The sequence below is a fragment of the Cydia amplana genome, chromosome 18, assembly GCF_948474715.1.
Source record: "Cydia amplana chromosome 18, ilCydAmpl1.1, whole genome shotgun sequence".
NCBI classification, from domain to species: domain Eukaryota; kingdom Metazoa; phylum Arthropoda; class Insecta; order Lepidoptera; family Tortricidae; genus Cydia; species Cydia amplana.
Genome location: NC_086086.1, coordinates 11714419 through 11737141, shown reverse-complemented (window position 1 = coordinate 11737141; position 22723 = coordinate 11714419). Strand labels below are relative to the sequence as shown.

The following is a 22723-nucleotide window of genomic DNA, read 5'->3' as shown; positions in this document are numbered from 1 at the left end:
GCAATTGAGGCACAAATAAATGAAGGAAGCGACAGAAATTTCCTAAGGGGCTTGCCTCCATTTCTATTGTTTGTACCGTAAAATGGGGTGAGTAGGTGCAAAACTGACATTCAAACCTGGATAACATTTTATTTTTACATATGCAAACTGAATGGTGTATATAATAAGTGTTCCGGACGTTTGTATTTTAGTTTTTATTTTATTTTGGGTAGTTCCATTTCATAACTTTGACGATAAACAGGAAAACCCACCTCACCCCGTAGTCCCTCGTATTTGGGGTGAGCTGGGTTTTCATACAAAGGTGATTTTGGAAGATTGTTGGATCGATTTTTTTTATTATGAGCATTACTATAACTCCATTTTAAATTGGAATACATTATTTTTGTAGCAGTAGCCTTAAAAACCCATCTCACCCCCCTTTCATTCCTTCTCTCCCCATTCATAACCCAACTCTCCCCGCGAACCCTATTACTCACTCCATTTTACGGTACCCGTAAAAGATGCACACATGGGCAGTTTATTGTTTTCTGCTGAAACAAACGGTCTCATTTTTTAATTTGTTATGCTAAGGAGCCCTAAGTACACCAAGTAAGACGGTGAAATGCTGAGTGGAGGATCTGAAATGAATAAACATGTATTTTAGCCTCGTTCGATACTCTAAACAAGAACTAAAAGCAAATTTTAAAAGTAAGATAAATTGGAAAAGTTTTTGAGGTACATGAAATATGATAATTATTATATGATAAGTACATGAAATTGTCTCGCGTGATACGTGTCATACATCTTCTCTTCTCATTTCTCTTCAATCTGTTTTTGATATGATACTGATCTTCAACCAAAAACATCAAATTTGACACTGACAGATCAGTATCATATAGGGACCAGCTCGAATAACTAGAACTCGAATTGGCCTGATAGTCATTCCAAGATATGAAGAAGCAGAATAGATTTACGGGCAATTTTAGACCTTACGGCGTTAACTTTATTATTGTAATAGAGGTCGGTTATCGCTTGCTCGCTTAAGAGGATAGTTGGCCGCTATTTCTTTGCAATATCGTTCCCCTAGTTTATTAACATTTTGAAAAAATATTACTTATAGGTACCATTTAATAAACTTCAATTTGCCAATTTAATAAATTTTATTTGCTCCTTTTTGATGATAACGATATTTTAATTAAGTATTACTTATAAGAATGATTATCGTCCGAAATTCTCCAAATTTAACCAATCTAAACATCAAATTCTAACGCAAATCTTTTAATGAATGTCGTAAAATAATGAAATTAAACGCTTTGTGAAAAAAAAGACTTGTCAGCGAAATATATAATTGGTTGAATTTTAAAGATATCACCCGTGGGGACTATCCAAGCTTTCGCACTGAATAAGCGTAGCATTAATATAATACCTAGGTATACAAATTATTATTATTAAAATACTTATATTTTAAAGTCCGGTTATTTTCCCCTTAAGTTTTTACTTTACTGCAAATTGGCTGCATTCGCACGTCGTATGCATAAAATGCTAACGGTATCCTTTAGAAATGACTCACGACTTTCCTTGCAAACGTGCATTATAAGGTCAAAATGAGGAATACCTACGTCACCTAGATCTATGTAGCTTTCCAGATCATACTTACTTACTTGGCTGGCGCGATGACCCAAAATGAGTCTTGGCCGCCAACACAAGAGCACGCCACTTTGCTCGGTCCAGAGCGGTATCACGCCAGCTTTCGCCGACGCCGAGCTCACGGAGATCTGCCTCCACTCTGTCCGCCCAACGATATTTAGGATGACCAACAGGACGGCGTCCAGTTGGTCGACCCAAGTAGGCCCTTTCCAGATCATAGATTTTTAAATTTGGACAGATGGGTAAACTACGATTAGGAGCCCTCAAAAAGCTCAATCGAATTAGGCATGCCATAGAAGTATCAATGTGCAAGGTGCAGAAAATTCTCAAAAATGCAGAATCATTCTCAAGTTTCTGAAAACGTACACGAGAATTTAACGCAAGTTATTAGGCTAATACTGAACCGGTGAGCTCCATCTGTAAGGCCTGAGTGGACGCTCGAAGCGGAGCGTTCGGCGGGGCATGCAGCGTGGCGTGCAGCGTGGCGTCGCGCGTCGGGATCAGGAGTAATTTGAGCAGCGTGCACTAAGGCCGCTCCTATACGCTTGCATTTGTTTAACATGCACGCCGCACGCCCCACCCCGCTGCACGCCCAACTCGAGCGTCCACTCAGGCCTTACACTAAAGGCTCTCTTCACTTTCCATCTGGTGTGACTAGAGCCAATCGCCGTTCAGTTTATCAAAACAAAAGAAAAGTTTCCACCCAGCTGCATTCTTTTGGGATTTTTTTTCAAAACAAATATTGTTTTTAATATTTTATATCAATTATTAATTAAATTAGACAAGCAGTAGAAATAATATATCTAATAATGCCTGTATCTATTAAATTCTTCACATGTTTTGATTGTGTGCTTTTAAATTTCTAAAAACTTTTCGGTTCAAAGATCTTTATTTCTCAAAAGAATTGTAACAATTCACTTATATGAAAAACTTATAATTATATGGATTTAAACTTATGTTTGGGGCATTTATGCACTGTAAAGGGAACTAAGTACCTTACTGGAGAACTAAGTACATTTATGTAGATCTATAAGCCATCTAGGGTTCGATAAAGTATCTAAAAGGTCAGATAGATGGCGCTGTTAACTGCTCAGGTTAACAAAACCACACAAGTGCAGTATTTCAGAACGGATTGGCACTTACACCGAACGCCACTTCACCAACGTGTACCGTTGTTGTGGCTGATACTCGCAGTTTTTGTTAAAATATTGCGAGTATTTTTCACTTCACATTTTATGAAAAACTAGCGACCCGCCCCTTCGCGGCTTCGCACGGGTTAACAAATACATAAACCTTCCTCTTAAATCACTCCATAAAAACCGCGTTTTATGCTATGTATTGATGCGTACGATCGAGTTCACAAATATCTTTACAAGCCAACGTTCTAAAAATATATACAAAACCTTATTTCCAGTATTTTAGAGCTAATAATATTATTTGGAATATTTAAATCACTCCATAAAAACCGCGTTTTATGCTATGTATTGATGCGTACGATCGAGTTCACAAATATCTTTACAAGCCAACGTTCTAAAATATATATACAAAACCTTATTGCCAGTATTTTAGAGCCAATAATGTTATTTGGAATATTGTTGTAAGGATATGTTTGAGTTCTTACTGTGTATCGATCGACCGACATATTATTAGTAACGTTTATCAAAATTTAAGTCTCTGTCAAATACGAAAATAAAATCAAACGAAGGGGCATAACTACCTATGACCAATAAACATTGTTATATTTATGTACTTAGTTATTTGTTTTACTAGGAGGCAAAGTTATTATTTATCTCCCTGTGTTATTAATATTAATATTTGAGCAAGGAAAAGATTCCAAAATTGAACCACGAGCGTAGCGGGTGATTCAAAAAGTGGAATTTTGAGCATTGCCAGGGTCTCAAGGCACAAGAGTTAAAACAAACTTTGCTACCGATTAAAACACCGAAGTTTTCATCTCATGTTGTTGAGCATAAGACTTTCCGGTCGCTGCTACATGTATTGTCAAGTAGCAGTACTGATAGTTTCGCTACTCGATGCTAAATGTAGACAATGAAATTAATAGTCTTTTTGGTATTAAAACTGATGTATGGAGTGAGCAATCTATGTATTCTTTTCTCTATGGCAGTGTCAAACTTTACTGACATATGTACACAAATAAATATTAAAACCTGGGCACTTACTACATATTAAGCTCCCATTCAACATAATTACACTCTTGAAATTATTATGCTAACAAAACCCCGCTTTACAATAAAACGATAATTAAGTTAACAATGTATAAAGGACTGGAACTTTTTACAAACCAATCTGAACTGTCGTTATCCACATAGCGCGCTCTCACCGTGACTCGTTGGAAATCTACAGATATATATTTTTATAGAACACGCGAATGCATGGGGCATTGAGTAGTACGGAGCACATACATTTTAGATTCTTAGGGCTACCCACACTAGCGTCTCCCGAGCGTCGGCGTCTATTCTATGGCTACGCAACGTTGGCGCAACTGCGCAGTGACGCCATTTTCCATAGCGCTGACTAGACGCTGAGTGGGGTGGCCCTTAAAACCGCTGCCAATGTATTTTTCAAAAGTTGTTGTATCAAATGATATCGCACCAATCGGTTAAAACATCTAAAATGTAGATATACCCCGTCACTAAAATAAGTCTCAGTAGGTAGGTAGTGTCATGAATGACTCAGGCTGATTTTTTTTATCTAAACTTTCAGCCTCATAAGATTTTGGTCTTTACCTCGTAATATTCAAACAGATTGTTAAAGAAAGTCTTTCGAAGACTTTTCGTCGTGCCGGCCTAGCAAGGTGACAATCGCTATCGCTACGACAACGAAAAGCTTTGTGTCTCTCTATTACTCTTCTATAGGTATTAGTGCGACTGTGACATTTATTTTTGGATCGCTACGGAGCGTCAGCGATTGGAATGTTGGCTACGCGGCCTGTTCCATGCGAAATCTACAATGCATATATGTCTGTGAATGGAGCGTTGATGAAAACCGATGACGCCGCAGTTCCGTTTTCGTTTCAACTCGGTCGCATTTGTACGTTATTTGGTAAATTGAGTTTCTACTAGGTTTATTATTTGCTAAATTGAGCTTCCATTGTAAGTATTTCCTATTTTCATTCGGAAATCAACACGAACGTTTTAAGTAAATAAACACTCGAGGTACTAGGTACAGACATCTGCAATAATATATGTTACTCTTCGAAGGCCGCAAAAATACGAGTATGTGACATGCTCTTATGGCTCTAGAATAAGATCGTGTCATATATTTTTGCGGCCTTCGTTGTGTAACATATTATTGTACCTATACATGTACTCGAGAACGAAAAATACATTTTCACACCACCTATTCGGAAAAGAGCTTTTTCTTCCCTGCTAGGAGGGATCAAAGTGGCACTTTTCCTCCCTGCTAGGAGGGATCAAAGTGGCACTTTTCTGTTCTAGCACACTATTTTCGAATTTTTCACTATTTCTATATTTTATATGTAAGACCAACTGTTGTACATACCTATATAATAATAAATAATTTGGAATTTGGAATTCCGAATTTTTTTTGCACATTATTTTTTTAGCTTAAATAATCTGTTTAAGCATCAGATTGTGTCAACACTAAGATTTTTTTATTTTCCTCTTAGTTGATGTGAAAAGCAGTATGTGTCACACGGTATCAAAATTATTTCGTCTTGGGCGTTAACTTGGGAGTTAACGCTCAGAATTCTACTTTAGAATCCATCGCTTCATTCAGGATTCAATGTAAGCCCTTGACGGAAATATAATATATCATTTTGATCCCTTGTAACACAAACTGTAATTTTTTCTTCGTTTCTTATTTCTTATAAACAAGGTTTTATTACTGCTAAACCGGAGCGAACGGCAACGGATGGTCGCTTCTACGCTTAACTGACCGAGCGTTAGCGAAGGTCTCCGTTTCAGCTTGGGCAGAAGTGCTTTTGTATGTCCGGATGCGGATTTTCTCTACAGGTCGCATTCTCAACCGATTCTCGGTTCGAGCAGGTTCGACGACTTTTTGTTTTTGAAGTGAAAACTTCTTTAGCGGCGCTGGGCACTTTTTGAGGTAGGGAAGAAATGATCAACTCGAGACAGCGTAAGGCGATCACGTGACCGTAAGGTTTAGATGGCCACTCATTTAGATGGCATTTAAATCAACAAAGAAAAACTCAATGACATTACATGAAAAAGGTTCTAATCTTGTACGGGCTGAAATACGAGGATCTCACAGTTACATTCTAACTTTATATCACTCAAATATATGTAATTCAATAAAGCTACATGTTGATGAAATCGCTAATAAAAGTGAACTCTAGTACTGGTGAATAAAACTCAAAATACCATGACCAAATATATTTAGATGCGAGGTCTGCAAGGTAACTTTACAATTTCTATTCGAATTTTAAACAATTAACGCTACAAATTTAAGCTCACTGGCCAGCAATTTCGGAACTAAAGTTTTTCAATAGAAAGGAGGATGGGTTAATTATACATAGTTTTGCAGACATTTTGGACTAGTCATTGAGTTTTCACTTCTGTCGGCAGTGCAACCCGTTGTTTTTTTTTTTAATGGCGGAGCCATTCATTTTTTCAGTTTTAAGTTAAGCTCGCGAGGTCTACACAGTCACTACCTACTTTACGACTGTTCTTGTTAAAATTATGTACCTAATTAGGTAGGTACCGTATTTACGGAATAATCCTAACATAACTACAAACCAATAAGGTCGCCATCAATATCCATAGAGCTCTAGAGTTAACAAACCTCGAATGACACAACACCAGGCGCTATTTTCGTGACGATAATTTGTCAATAGCGGCGTCAACTTAAACGACAAACTCGACGGTTTGCTTACATTAGCTTAATAACTGTTTTATTATTAAGCTTCGAAATAAATTAAAAGTGGAAAAATTCACTGTCTTGGAAAATAGCATCGTTCGCAGACGTTTCTGCTTAATACAAAATTAATTTTGTTTTATTGTTGTTAGCGGTTTCCTTTAACAATGTTGTTTAATAGCTACAAAATCATTAACAGCATAAGTACCTACAGAAGATACGATGTGAAAATCCAATACACGCAAATATTTAAACGGTATTTAGAATAGGACCTAAGAATTTTTGTCAACCGTATTGTGATATTTTTGACCGGTTTAATTTTGTGAACATCAACGATTCGAGTACATTTTTCTAAGATTTTTACCATACAAATTCAAAGCAGGAGGTATTCAAATAAGGATACCTAAACTGAGAATTAAATCCCTTTATTTTATGATGTCCACAGGAAAGTCGCATAATCATAACTTTTACAGAAAAAAACTCCGTCATCCGATTTCGGAAAGAAACAGACGGATCTAGTGCGTAAATTACCATAGAAATAGTTTTACGGCTACTTCGGATCATATTTTCACGGATTCGGATCGGATTCGGATCGGACGTAGTGCGAAACCGCTCTTAAAATCGGAAAATTACGTATTATAAAATAGGTAAGCTGTATTCGCTAGAAAAATTTCAATGCACGTCGCCTATAGCGTCCCCTTGGCGAGGGACACGACGCCCGACGTGTCCCGGAACACGAGCCGGATATCTCCCGCTTAACCGTCGCCACAGGGCGGACACGCCATACATCAAAAATGATTTGCGTTTATATGTGTGCGCGGCACGTCTGTACACGCGTCATTGAGTTTCTGACGGAATCCTGACGGAATCTCAGTAGAGCGACTTACGCACACATTCATGTCGCGGCCTGTCGCGGGCGAGGTAATCCGAATCGGGGCGGGGCGGTGCGTGTCCGTTCTGTATGATAATACTATTACTTATTCTGTGCCGTCGCTATTTCCGGCTACCCATGTTATGTTCAAAGAGATACCTTTTTGAAGTCCTAAAGATGATGTTACGAGCGTAAATTTTGCTGTATAATTTTTGGCTTGAATCGTGTATGTTTTCTAATCTGGACCGTTAAACGGTTAATACAAAAAAAACCGGCCAAGTGCGATTCGGACTCGCGCACGGAGGGTTCCGCACCATCAACAAAAAATAGAGCAAAAAAATCGTGTTTGTTGTATGGGAGCCCTCCTTAAATATTTATTTTATTTTATTTTTAGTATTTGTTGTTATAGCGGCAACAGAGATACATCATTTGTGAAAATTTAAACTGTCTAGCTATCGCGGTTCATGAGATACAGCCTGGTGATAGACGGACGGACAGTGAAGTCTTAGTAATTAGGGTCCCGTGTTTTACCCTTTGGGTACGGAACCCTAAAAAAGCTGTGATTACTTACAACTGGATAAACATCTGTCATACTTTTAACCTTAAGATGATTTTGACCTTTCTTTTAAGATGATATTGGGCTGGCAACTGCAGTGGCGTTTACCAACGCGCTGTCTTAGTCAATTTCCTTGATAAAATGTCTGACGTTCGTAGCCGCATTTTACTGTCGCGATTAGAACGTTCAATCCCTCACTCATGTTATTAATAAATTGATAGGTAGTGACAGCGCCTACGTCAAGGCCGCAGCAGTAATTTCACAACAGTTGCAGCACTGTTGCCATCCAAGATTTTAAATGAGGTGATCCTAAAAAAATTGTTTCAAATAAAAAATATTTATATTTGAAGTAAAATGTACGTACATATACACGGTCATCCTTATCTGAACTCTTTGTTCGAAACTTCATTACGGTCATGTGAAGTACATCTGAAATGTGAAGTAACTAATTGAAACAAACTGTGCAGAGGGGCTACCGCGAAACCGAAATGCGCAAATTGCGGAGATCTTTCTCTTTTACTCCAATGAAGGCGTAATTAGAGAGACAGAAACAGATGCCCGCAATTTACGAACTTCGATTTTCGCGGTTATAGCCCAGACTGCAGACAGCGTTAAGCCAGACTATTAGCAAAATGAAGTTTGCCAGTCTCAAACAAGAATCGAAGTCATCGATACAAATGGCGTGGTCAGGGGTTGGAATGAGAAGAGATAACTCGTTAGAAGATTGTTTTACTCGTCAAGGGAACTAGAGGAGCATTTTGACAGTTATAAACCAAGAGCAATTAGGAAAAGCCAATAAACAAGGCTTTTAATGTAATTTGACAGCCGGTACCGACCGCTGTGATCTTTTATGTGAGAATTTGAAAGTAATTACAAGAAAATCGGATGAAAAGTTTAAATGTTAAAAAGACTAAATGTTTAAGGACTTTTGGCAATTATGCATATGTCACAGGCATTTTGTAAGAATCCGTCGTTTACAAACGCCGTTAATGCCATAAAGTATTATACATAATGCCGACATTTTACAAAATGCCGAAGGCAATTTGCAAATGGCGAAATGTCTGTAAAATGTAAACGGCGGATTCTTACAAAATGCTTACGACATATACATCAATAATTTATATAATATAAAACTGCTTGAGTAAGTATTGCACTAAAAAGGTCCGGTTTACAGATGTACTAAAATAGCTGTAAGTTTTAAACTTAGGTACTAAGTATACATTAAAAAAAAACTAAACTAACAAAACATCGAAATCTACGTTAAAAACGTATTTTCTAAATGGCTACCGTTATTCCATCGTTACTAGCGCTTCAGAAAAATGGTTAACAAAGCAATCAACGTCTTTAGAAAATAAATAAAACTATCTTTTTTTTTCACAACGCTCCCCGAACTCGCAAATGTATTCCAAGAATCCTAGAAAGATTTATAAACCCAAAGGTTGTGAAGAAGATTAATGGGCAAATTTCAACTATTCTCGAGAAATTGAGATATAAACCGTCAGCCATTTGGGTCAAGAGGTCGTCCTCGTTAGGGGTAGGTCGGAATATAGACCACCTCTCTTAGAATACGTTTTATATTTTATGAAGCAACTAGCTTTTGCCCGTGACTTCGTCTGCGTGGAATTAGTCCCAGCAGTTAAAGTATAGCGCCTGGATACAACGAATGGCAATAATTTGAAGTATACTATGCTTGCTTACACCAATTAACAGGCGTTTCATTAATTTTCTCATTTCAACCCCCCTTTTCACCCTTTTTAGGGATGACTTCCGACATAAAAACTATCCTATGTCCTTCCCCGGGACTCAAACCATCTCTAAGCCAAATTTAAACTAAATCCGTTCAGCGGTTTAAGCGTGAAGAGGTAACAGACAGAAAGACACACAATCAGGCAGACACACTTTCGCATTTATAATATTAATATGGATATGGATGGCGAAGACCGTTGCGTCATGAATGAGCGAGTCAAAACCCTTCCGAGCATATTTTCTGTGAAGATTATAACAGTCAAAATTTCATAATAAAATTTTTGATTTGCAGAAGATTTGAACTGCCTTTAAGGCCCACTGGCACCATCCCACTAAACCGTTAACCCAGCGTCAAATTGTATTGGTAACCATGGTAACTACAGGTTTAACCGGTTAACCCCGGGTTAGCGCCCTAATAAGTCGCGACAACGCGTGGTCACGCGATATCATAAACTGGGTATCCTCATTGACATATATATCTCAGAACTGGCCTTACGGGCAATAAGAATGAGGCATGAATGGGGCCAGTATAGCGGTGTGACACTGCTACAACGCGATTGGTTGATGAGTTCGCATCACGCGCGCGATTGGTCGCAACTAGTTGCGTTAGACTGCACGATTGGCTCGAATTCATGAGTGACACCGCTGAACTAGTACCATTTTTAGTGCCCGTAAGGCCCGTCCTGAGATATGGCGAATGTCAATCACCTACCTGGGACACCCCTATTCGAGTTCGAAACGTTTGATCACGCGTACATACGAATGAACTTGCGATTATTGCATAGTCACGTTGTATTAGGTCGACCTCGAATGCTTCATCAAATTGGTAAGTGATCTGTTGTTTGGAATGGTCGGATTCCAGCGTTATGGATTTTTTGGTTACCGTAAAAAGTCGGTAATTATCAGGGCGCTGTGTTGGCAGGGTAACTTTAACAATTAAGATGATATAATATATTATTTATAAGCAGAGTTGAAATTTCCGTTAAAGTTAATTTTCTTTATTTTGACAGTTTCCTCAGGTTTTGCACGAATATTAATTATACAAGGACGCAATTAAGTAATGTGAATGACAGCCTTAAACATAAGTAACAAAGTTTCTTCAAAGTTGTCGTGGAGACTGAATACAAATTAATATTTTAGATACCGTAGATATTCACACAATACAGGAATATAATTATATCCGTTGTACATTTACAATTTATTTACTTTTGTAACGATTTTAATTTTTCTGGTTATAAATAGAGGATATTTTTATTATTTTAAACTTAAAATAATTCGTAAATTTTCATTTCATTAATTTATTTTATTTTGGCTACAAATAATCTTAATCGTCAGTTTAGAATTATTAATTAGTTATCTTTATTAAATGACACAATTTAATGATGTTATGCTTCTTTTCAACAAAATATTTATTATTATGACTAAATTAAATTAAATGAAGTAACCCACTAACTCGCCACCAGCTTGCTAAAAAACTAATAAATTTAAAAGTCGCTAAACAAATGTTGGTCAGTTTGAGGAGTACAGCCTACAATTTTTTGTTTCTGTTACAAGCCCCAAGCTGTTTTTTTTTTGTTACTTTTAAATTTCAATAACAAATTCCCTGTAGTTTTATAGTTATAATTAATTAGTATAATTTTAGATTTCGTTTTAATTGTATAGTTTTTAGGTTAAGTTTGATCTCACTGCGATGCGATAATTAGTCAATGTTAGGTACCCCATAATTGTCATACATATCAGTATTTATTACCTTTAAAATATGTTTAGCGTAAATTATAATATGTATGATGTGGATGTACTTTAATAAATAAATAATAATAATAAAGCCCCACCCCACCCGGTATAGATAGCTACTACTTACTTATACCTATAATATGTCCTACATTACATGGGTAACGAATTGTGACACATGTAGGACATACGTAGGTCGTTCGAAGGACAATTTTATTAATGACATAATATAATGATGTGATGCTTAATTACATTCAACAAAATATATATTTTTAATTTTTGACAGGCAGAAACGTCTGCGATCTATGCTATTAAGCTTAAAATAAATTTAAAAGTGGAAAAATTACTGTCTTGGGTGAGACTTGAACTCACGGCCTCTGGATCGATACTCCAGCGCTCTGCCGAGCCACCAAGACCTCATCCATAGCCAGCAAATCTTTCCACCATATGGGTCAAGGGGGCCCGAGCGACATCTGCCGTAAGAGCGTGAGTTCAAGTCTCACCCAAGACAGTAATTTTTCCACTTTTAAATCTAAGCTTAAAATATATATTATTATGACAAAATTAAATTAAATGAAGTAACCCACTAACTCGCCACCAGCAGGCTAAAAAACTAATTATTTTTAAAAATAGCTGAACAAATGTTGGTCTGATTGAGGAGTACAGCCTACAATTTTTTGTATCTGTTACATGCCCCACCCCACCCGGTATCTTGGAGGATATAATCAAACGGAGACGCCATGTCTGTAATTTTCTGTACAAAACAGTCTGCCGATTTTTGCGGGGGAGGGGAACGTCAAATGTATGCGTAACGTAAAAATAGCCATGTCAGATAAACGTCAGTCCATACATTGTGTATGACCGTTGGCCGCCTATTTTCGACAGAGGGGAAAGCCTGTTAATGGCTACTCCGTTTAGTTGTATCCTCCAAGCCCGGTATAGATAGCTACTAGGTAGAGTCTGGCTACTGAAATATTACACAGATCTTTGGCGAGAAATTCAAAAAATTTTGGGCTGGTCACACTTTGTTTAGTAGGAATTATAGTTTTGATACAAGAAAATATTTTTGATTTTCTGTGCACACGTCCTTACGTGTCCTTACCTAAGGATATAAGGTAAATATACCTACACTCAAAGTCAGCTCACATAATTTCTACCACTATGTAAAGTATACAGTCAACGATAAACACATATCTTTACACTTTCTCACCATATACCATTGTAACAAGACGAAAAATGAAATGTAGTGTAAATAAAACCTAGCTTGATAATACCGTAATATTAATCCATCACCAAAAAAATTACATAAGTACTATGCCAAATATGCTAAATGTTAAGTATCAAAATATTTATAGAGCACCAACCTCCTAATTTGTTTACATTTGTTTAGGACATGTAAACATTGCAGTTTTTCGTTATACAACGCTACACGTCGACTTCGCACATTGTCGTAATTATTTACGAGCTTATATAATAGTTTGCGGACCTCACTCAGTATCATTATTAATATTATTTAAAATTTGTTTAAAATAAACCCCTTATAAACCGCAACCAATTTTTTTTTTTTTTTTTAAATGGCGTTTATTACAGTAGCCAGTGTCATGTCGATATGTATATAAATCGAAAATTATAATGAGATAATTAATAATAGTTGCTGATTTTAGTTAGCAGTGACTAGTTAGCCCGCAAACAATTTGAATGAATGACATAAATTGACAACTGACTTTTAGCTTTTTTTTAAATCATAGACAATTGGCGATACAACAACGAAATATCTGTCAACAATTTTTGGCTAGCCAGACTCTACTTATAATATGACCTACATGTGTAACGAATTGTGACACATGTAGGACATACGTAAAGTGTCATTCAATAGAACTTGCTAACTATGTAAACAAAAGTTACTAGTAAATTGACATTCAGTGTCAATTTTAGTATGGCGGTTTGTTTACATAGTTAGCAATTTCTATTGAATGACACTTTAGGTCGTTCGAAGGGAGTTCGAACTGTTCGAAGGACAACAACTATTTGCGATTATAAATCCTTGACATTCAGCAATATTGGATATAAAACAAAGACTTTCGTAATATTGGTTGAAGATCAGAACAAACAAAAGGAGAGTAATATGGATGCTCTCATACATTGATCACTTCCATGTTATAGACGGAGGATATATTTTAAGCGAAATATTCCTAGTTCTACTTACTTACTCGTATAGGCACCTACTGAGTTGATATCCTACGAACTAACGTTGCCAATCAAAGCTAGGTGCCTAGCCAACGTGCCAATCGTTTACGCTCGTAGCAAACGAAACACAACTGTCTCTGTCGCACTAATATGGAAGAGTTATAAAGAGAGATAACTGTACGCTATGGAGCGTAAACGATTGGCACGTTGGCTAGGCACCCTGACATTATTAAAGTTCAATGAAAAATAATTATATTATATAAGTCTTAAAGCAGAGGACTCAAAAGACCTGAGTCTTAGCAACGCTATCAGTAGGATACTATAACAGGCAGAAATAAACTGCCGTATTCGAACTTCAAGATATTCACAAGAGACGACACGTACTAGATCCATTCTAGATACGTTATAGTTTAGATTTCAACTAGTTTTCTTTTGCAGCGCAATTCGGACAACCAATGTCACTTTTACGATAGATCGTGTTAGATATCTATTAGATGTGTATTAGATCTCTAAGTAATATCTTGTGGAAATCGTTCAAGAGTATCTCCAGAATCGCTGAAAAGTCAAATTTGACAGGTTAGATCTTAAACATATCGTTATCGTATCTTGGCGATGTCTAAAAGATATCTAATAGATGTCTATTACAAAATCCGAATCGGGCCCAAACGCAGATAACTCGAACCCACGAACGAAAACCGATTGTTATTTATTAGCATGTTGTGTCCCACTGCTGGGCAAATCTCTTTCTTCCACGCATCTTGGTCCATAGCAATATTCGAAAGACGTCAAGGTCGTTCAAGATCTGCCGTGAATGTCGAATAGTGTTATCCACAAGCATATGTTCACATAAATTACATAGCTTTAAATAAATTTAGCTGCAAATTGCAAACAAATATTGCTTTTTATATTGAAACAAGTGCATAAAAGATATAAAAAGGTGAAGCGTCCTTTCTGCTACTGCAATTGTTGTGGCACTATGTTGAAAGCACTTCTTCTGGTCAGCGTGGCTGGCTGCGCGCTAGCAGTCGTTGGTAAGTACTGGATTTTATTTTTCATATCTCATGCTCTGAAAGTGTTGGTCGTTGTTGTTCTAAAAAGTGCGCAGAAAGTTATATACGTTTATGCTCTCTAGCGCAGAAAAGTGGTATAATACTCCACTGCGTCCCCGTCCCATGAACAACTGGGTGGAAACGAAATGGAAAAATAGTGTATTTATTTCCTTGCCTGGAACAATTGGTACTTATTCATTTTTACAAAACCCGCATAGATTCTTTTTTTATAAAAAATGATCTACTTAAGTAAATTGTTAAAATAATTTATTCTTGATTTCTTTCGTTGAATTGTATTTACTCGATTTCATAAGGCGGGAACCAAAAGGAATACACCGACAATATTTTTTTTTTAACTTACACTTGCGTAAATGAGCAAAGGCAGAATCTTATACAGCCACAGTTAAACGTTTGTACGATATTAAATGGGTTTTTTAAGTTATTTAGCACTATATTCATGAAAATAAAACAAAATACAAGATAAAGATTGCTTATATTATTCATTAAATTGTTATTTTTAAAGTCTTTAAAATGCTTTTATTATGTTATTAACTTATTACGTGGTGCGGCGCACCAAGGTCGCGGTGCGGTCCGGTAGTCTGTTATGGCTTTTAGAACAAAAAAGTTAAAATTTAAAAAATAAGAGGCAATCCCGCTGATTTTCATACTTTATAGAACAAATCATTTTAAAATTACTGCAGTTTGTTAAATATGCGTGTTTTCGTAAATATTGCAATCTAAATGTTTTACGCTAGGGGTTTATTAATCTTCACACATGTAAAGTCTCCGATTGCAATAAGTAAGTCCTAAAGAAAAAAGATCATGGCCGTTGGTCCAATATGTAGTTTAATTACAGATTTTTCAAAATTGTCTTGTTTGTTTTCCATATTGTAGGTACTAAATCTCATGTAGTACAAAATACCAACACCTAAAATGGGGTTGCCAGAGGGCATGACACGATAAATAGTGGAATGGCCCAGTACGCGCGAAGTTGAACAACATTGCAGCTATTTAAAGTAGAGGGCGTGTCGCCGCCGGATACGGCCCCGGGATAAATATACACATACTAAAAGCTGCCTCTTCAGGGGAGGCATTCCATGGGCAAGTTTGCGAGTTACAAGCTCAGCTGGCCTAGCCAAGCCGACAATCGCTATCGCTTCGACAACGAAACGCTTTGTGTCTCTCTATCACTCGTCCATATTAGTGCGACAGGGACACAACTGTCACTGTCGCACTACGTTTTGATCGCTACGGAGCGTAACGTTACGGCTTACGTAGGCGGACAACGCGCGAACGCGGCGCGGCGTGCCGAGTCATATATAGTGCTTTTCTCAAAAATGGTGCAAGAAATAGAAATATTTTACAGAATCAACGTTCTAATTTTCACAGAAAAAAGTAAAACCATTAAAAAGATTTGCTTGCCGCCTTTAAAAAAAAAGAAGTGTATTTTTCTGCTGAAAATACGCCAACCTATTTGAGACACCTAAATAGTCGCCGTACTAACATTAAGCCTTTAACAGACTATCGCACCGCACCGCGACCTTGGAGCGTCGCACCCATAAGTGGGAGCGAGAAAGAGATATCCGTTTCTCGCTCTCACTTTTGAGTGCGACGCTCCAAGGTCGCGGTGCGGTGCGATAGTCTGTTACAGGCTTTATAATAATAAGTGCTGATCATCTGTTTGGCTGTTTAAGGGACCTATGCCTTCATTTGATATGGCCATTTAAAGTTTTAAAAAGTTTGGAACTCGTTAAATAATGGAATTTGTTTGCAACATTGCAGTCCCGAAAACCTCAAGACTGCAATGTTTTTATTTTTTTAATTTTTTGAATGACCATAAACTACGCACTTCGCGACCTATTTTTTAACCGGCAACGTCGACTTTGCCGTCCATTTTTGAGAAAAATAACTGTCACTTGCAACACCGCGGGATAGAAAGTGACGGATGCCGTTTTATCACGCTGCCATGTAGACAAGAACGACCATCATATCCGTGCTGCTAAGCATATAAGTAGTAGTAGCTAAGTATCTGAGTGTGTGTAACCCATCTACTTACCTACATATATTTACTTGCTCAAGCAAATTAAGTACACAGATTGTGACATCGAAATTCATGTGGACATGGTCGACATGTATCACGAATTTTGCCATTTACAACAGTCGAATTTACCCTCTGTTTCAATTTCAGTAGGCAAGCAGGTGCACCTACATTTTCCATTCAATATAGCAACAAAAATGGCAGCGCATTTTCATCCCAAATTGGAAAACCCGTGCAAGGAAGGAAAACATTACCTTAGTTCCTGGTTTTGTACATATATTCCCTTGCTTTTGTTGAGTCGAGTTGTCACAATATCGATGTAACATGACCTCAAGATGCATCCACAAATTTGTGTATTCAGAGAGCCTATTTAAATTGGTACGCCTCTGATCCTCCTGAGACCCAGAAGCATTTGTTTTGTTTTTGAATTTGGAACTCTTATAGTTTCTCAATGAAATTTTAATATTTTTTTTGGGAATATGTACAAAAAATTGTACGCAGGGTCTTAGCTAGGAGGCTATAGATTATAACCGTAAAACCACAAACTATAGTCCAAAAGCTCCCATTTATAATTCCCGTTCAAAATTAACTGGAATAACTTTGTTTAGATAGGACTATTATTTGAATAGGTAAACTAATTATACGTGTAAAGTAAATATATGTACCTATAAATGGAAGAAAAAACGTAGACAAAACTAAAGAGAATATTTGTAATTATAACTTAATTACGTCTCGGACTTGTGGACCATAGTTTTAGTACTAGACTACAGTTGAGTTAATATTGGTTGGTTGCGGTACCTAATAAATTGAGCATATTTACAGAACGACAAACACTGCTGTGATTAGAAAAGAGACCATTTTTTTTTTAATTAATTAATCATTTTGAATGAGATAATAATTCTCCCTAGTAATAAAGCGGTCCCTGTAGAACACCATCATAGTTCTCTTAAATTTAAGAACAACAAAGATTCTTTGCTACCAGTATCATAAATGTCCGATTGTATATGAATAAAACGAACTAGGTACTTCCAGATTTTCGAACTTTTCAACATTACATGCATGTTATCACAAAATTTACAATAATTAAGGAAACACTGATTATTTTTTTATACGTTTGTATGGATCTGTAGATTATTTATTTATTTAGGTACTTAAATTAAATTGCACAAAAGAAAACCTTAATGCACAAAAGGTGAACTTAATGCCATGAGGCTTATTTTACGGCCTAAGCAGACTCACCCGAGGAAGCAATTGAAATAACAACTCTGCATGTGCATACAGTGAGCATCACATATTTCGAAGCGGGAAACCTAAAGCATAAAAGATGCGCTATTGGCTTTGAGATAAGATTCATTTTCTAATGATACAAAGAAATTGTCGCATGTAATTGCTATATTTTGCTATACCCACATTCAAACAATACCTTTGCAAGTTTGTAAAACTTGCACTGCCTGATTCGGCGTTCTTTATGTTAATTGAACATAAAGAACGCCGAATCAGGCAACCCCCCACACACGTGAGCCCCCAACCCTCACATCAACCCTCCATAATTGATGGAGGGTTGATGTGAGGGTTGGGGGCTCACGTATTTAGTCAACATAGTGTATGAAAGACCGGCTAACTGCGAGTCGGACTCGCGTTCCAAGGGTTCCGTACATTACACAATTTTTTACAATATGTGTTTTGACGTGAAACGTGAGTAAAATATCTTTAAAAACCCGTAAGGTTCGGATCAAAAACCATACCTATGATGAAACTGTTAAGGATGACTCACGCTAGCTAGACCGCGGCTAGTCTTGGCCGTGGGGTCTTGGGGTCAACTGACCTTACTTAAGATAAGCGACTTCAAGATTTAAAAAGAAACTCAAGTTTGAGGGGTATAACTAGACAATAAGGGGTATAACTTTTATATTAGCTCTAGCATTCTCTCTAGAAAAGCAACACTTGATGAAGTGGCACGGCCGACGAAAACTATAAAATGATGGTATACTGTTTTGTTATGTCGGTTCTTTTTTTGTCAAAAGTTATTACTATTTCAGTTATAACTAATGACACCGAGCGTCAACAAAAAGTCCTCAGCCTTCTGGAGAACATACAACAGGAGAGGACGGATGCTGACTGGTGGCGTATTGGCTCCGCATACGATGTAGAAGCTAACATCAACAAATACACTGTGAGTTAATTTATATAAAAATATAGAATCGTTGGTCCGAATATCTAATCATCATCATAATATTATCGTCATCAAAAGCCTGGCTCTTGTCGGTGGAGTAGACGCCAGATTTCGTGACCCCTGGCTAAGCAATCAGTATGACATACTCGTAACATTTAATTTGCTTTTTGTATACGTTGCTTGCGCTTGAGTTTCTTGTTCCCTGTTTGCTTCCATCTTGCGTTCTAGTATTGTTTTTTTTAATATGATAGATAAGGAATCGCATCAAGCAATCCCATTTACCTCGTCCCGATAAATTCCTTCATCTTCCTCATAATTCGTAATTTTTTCCATAAATACAATCTGATGTCGCTAAACCAACCCTTTTTTACAGAATAAAAAGGCCGTCGAGGATTTCCTGCAATACTACAAGAGCGGTTTCATGCCCAAAGACAAGACATTTTCTATGTCTAATGACCGAATGAGAGAGGAAGCCATCGCTCTCTCCAGGCTCTTGTACTATGCTGGCGACTTTAATACCTTTATCAGAACCGGCGCGTTAGCCCGAGTGCGTATCAATGATGGGCAATTTCTCTACGCATTCTACGTTGCCATCTATCAGCGTCCAGACACAAACACTTTGGTGCTCCCTTCTCCATACGAGACGTCCCCTCAGTACTTCGTAGACACGAAGACTTTGCTAGAGGCCTATCGCGTAAAAATGCAGAACGGCACTGCCTTCCAAAACGGCACCATCAACCGAAACGGGCAATTCATATTCTATGCCAATGGCTTATTATTAACCGGACAACTAAAATAGTAAACAGGAACTTTCATCGGGCATAATTATAATAATATAATTTTCCCCTCAGCAGCTCGAACAAGGGTACTTTGCTACTTAAAAACAGTGAGCAAAATCTCATTTTGACTGAGTGAGACAAAATGAGCAAAATGCGATTTTGCTCACTGCTTTTAAGTAGCAAAGTACCCTTGTTCGATCTGCTGAGGTGAAAACTGAATTGTTGGTATATCTTAAGAAAACATGAGTGAATAGGTAAGTGATGAAGAAGGAATATATTTTTCGGGTTCTCTAATATGTTCTCACTGCTGAGGTGAAAAGTTTTGTGAACTACACGAGATCAAAGTTATTTACATCTCGCGCGATTTTGAGTCCCTTACTACGCTCAAGATTCTAAATTAGAATCTTTCGCTTTCTTATTTTGAGTCCCTCAAAATAAGCACTCGAAGAAATATCAAACTTTGATCTCTTGTTGTACAAATAACTAATGGCTGTGCATTCATATTTAGCGCCAAAAAAATTATATTAGCCACAAATATAAGCAGAGGAGGAAATTTATTATTCATTATTATATTATATTATTCATATATAAATATAAGCATCATATTATTAAAAATAGCAAAATCAAGCCACCCAAAAAAATTATAGGGAACTTGAAGTGATAAGTTGGCGTCTAAAATAATAAATTGGCAACTAATATTATAAAGCGGTCATAAAATTTGGTTGTGATCTAGTTGTTCACACCTAAGTTATCATAATTGAGCATATCGTTTCAGCTAGGTAGTATTTTAACACGAAAACAGTTAAATTTAATGAAGATTGGTCACTTTTTACACAAGAGACCTCAAATTAATTTACCAATACGCAATGGTCAGTATACTTAAAGTCGAAATTCCTAATCATGAAACACCTAACGGCCATTATACCATTAGATCTTTCAATTTTTAATTACTAATTTCAATAGTTACCACTGTGTCCTGCCAGAGTCAACAGATAGGTGCGACGACGAGCGAAGCGAGGAGGAGCGTGTTAGGTTGACCGTATGATGACTAAACAAAATATTTTAAAAGAACTTCATTTTTGAATTAATAGATAGCCGTTTTATTTTTAAAATCTTCAGACCTGGTCTCCATTATAATAATTCAGTTGACAAATGAATACTTGGTACCTGCCTAAAAATAATCAACTCACATTGATATATTTTAAGGCTCCGTTTTTGTTGCCAATCTATTAATTTTAGTACCCATTTCTATTTTTTTTAAACTACCCAAATTCGATTAATTAGTTGACCGGTTAAATACGTGCCTATGCCAATTACACTAGCCCCTGGTTGACCAGCAACGAAGAAGATAAGTTGTCTTATTTTACATAAGACATTGGCATGAATTCGTACCACTATTACTTCCATATTTTGTACCCGTTCTGGTGGAGCGCATACCTCTTAGCATTGAAGAAGATAACTGGAAGAACTTCGTCGAGCTTGACTGGTTCGTTCAAAACGTCACTCGTGGGCAGAATAAAATTGAGCGCCGCTCACAGAATTTCTCCCTGTATAGGAAGGACCCGCTTGCTTAGCTGAACTCTTCAAAATGAGCAAGCAAGGAAAGGTTCCTTTCAATATGTCTGAGAACTTCTACCAACCTGAAAGAATGATGCTGCCTAAGGGAACTAAGGGCGGTTATCCCTTCCAAATTTACGTCGTTGTATACCCTCACACTTCTCTGGCAAAATACAACTTGTTCTCCGACACTAAGCCATTATCATATAAGTTTGACCGGCCTGTGCGAGAGGCTTCCTTCAGGCAGCCGAACATCTACAACAAAGATGTCTTTATCTACCACGAGGGAGGGAGAAGAGTACGTCAACTTCTATAACATTACAGAGTACTAGGTACCCAACAAACAATTAGACACTTAGCACCTATTTTATAACCTTAAGACATATAACGGCGGTATAATAGCTGCATAGTCTTAGGGCCAGTTGCGCCAATCACAGTTAACAGACTGATCAACGTCACGCAGCAGAGATCTATGAAATTTAGCGAACGTTTTAAAGGTGACAGACGGTTTGGTGCAACTGACCCTTAGCCTACAGGCTGAGGTGACATGAAAGTGTCTAAGAAGTTCAGCTATAGCTTTAAGAGCCACAGTACGTAGTTATTTTAGCCGCTATAATGCTTGCTAAACAGCTAGTGTTATTGCTCAAAGTGAATTGTATAACCTTAACAGCTTATATATAATATGAGTTATAAGCAGCTTCAATTAGCACTTAATTATTATATGAAGTTTTGTAAAATATATTTTGTTAATTTTTGTGCTAATAAATATTACTTACTTATTTACATAGACTTAAGTTTCTAAACAGGCGATAAAGTCTTTTATAGCTCCATATATCGCAAACGTTAATTAACTCCCTTGTATCACTTACAGTTGAGGAGTTATTAATAGATCATGTAGTCGCAGACGAGCGTTATCCAGTAACTTTATATATCTTATTTAATGTTATTACTGTTATTAGAGACTAACTTACAAGCTAAGCCTATAGCGCCAATCAAAAACTATAAATTAGAACGTAAATAGTAAATACTGAATAAAAATGCATCGCTAGTTAGGTAGTTTATTAACTTTGGTGTTTAAACATTAAAAAGAAAAAATAGTATTTACGAAAGAGTACTTATAACTTGTTCATACATATGACGTTTTATCATAATCAAAATTAATCGAAATAAAAAACTTTACTCTCATATATTGTTGTCTAATTTCGTTCCTTTAGAACGTATGTGAAATAAGGATTTTTTTCATGAAAGTCGTAAATATAAATTTTGTATGCATATATTTCATGCACTGTGAGGACTTAACAGATTATTTATAAATTATTAGACCTCTGATATCCGGCTCACAGCGGTTCCGTTTTTGAGTACTTACCTCAAATTTAAGCTTGTACTTACTTCCTTTATATAACAGTCACATTAATGCCTATTTGTACAAAAGTGCCCAGTTGCGGTCTACGAACAGTACGAACGTACACACTAACCAAGGCAACGGCCTAAGACAGCCCTAATAAGTAATAGAGTTAGATCAAGTCAAGTCTGCACACGCAGTGCAAGTGTTA

At 36.9% G+C, this 22723-nt stretch overlaps 1 protein-coding gene across 1 annotated transcript; it reads left to right on the top strand.

Annotated features, from left to right (window-relative positions):
• The first annotated feature begins 14550 nt into the window (after positions 1 to 14550).
• Positions 14551 to 20392, top strand: LOC134656611 (arylphorin subunit alpha-like). The gene is made up of 4 exons (XM_063512167.1): positions 14551 to 14605; positions 18701 to 18834; positions 19208 to 19581; positions 20389 to 20392. The coding sequence occupies exons 1-4, from the start codon at positions 14551 to 14553 to the stop codon at positions 20390 to 20392; spliced, it is 567 nt and encodes a 188-aa protein (XP_063368237.1).
• Positions 20393 to 22723: the final 2331 nt, after the last annotated feature.

Coding starts and splice junctions, on each gene's coding strand:
- LOC134656611 (XM_063512167.1), top strand. CDS start 14,551: ATGTTGAAAGCACTTCTTCTGGTCAGCGTGGCTGGCTGCGCGCTAGCA. Junction 14,606..18,700: donor CTGCGCGCTAGCAGTCGTTG/GTAAGTACTGGA, acceptor TTACTATTTCAG/TTATAACTAATGACACCGAG. Junction 18,835..19,207: donor CTAACATCAACAAATACACT/GTGAGTTAATTT, acceptor CCTTTTTTACAG/AATAAAAAGGCCGTCGAGGA.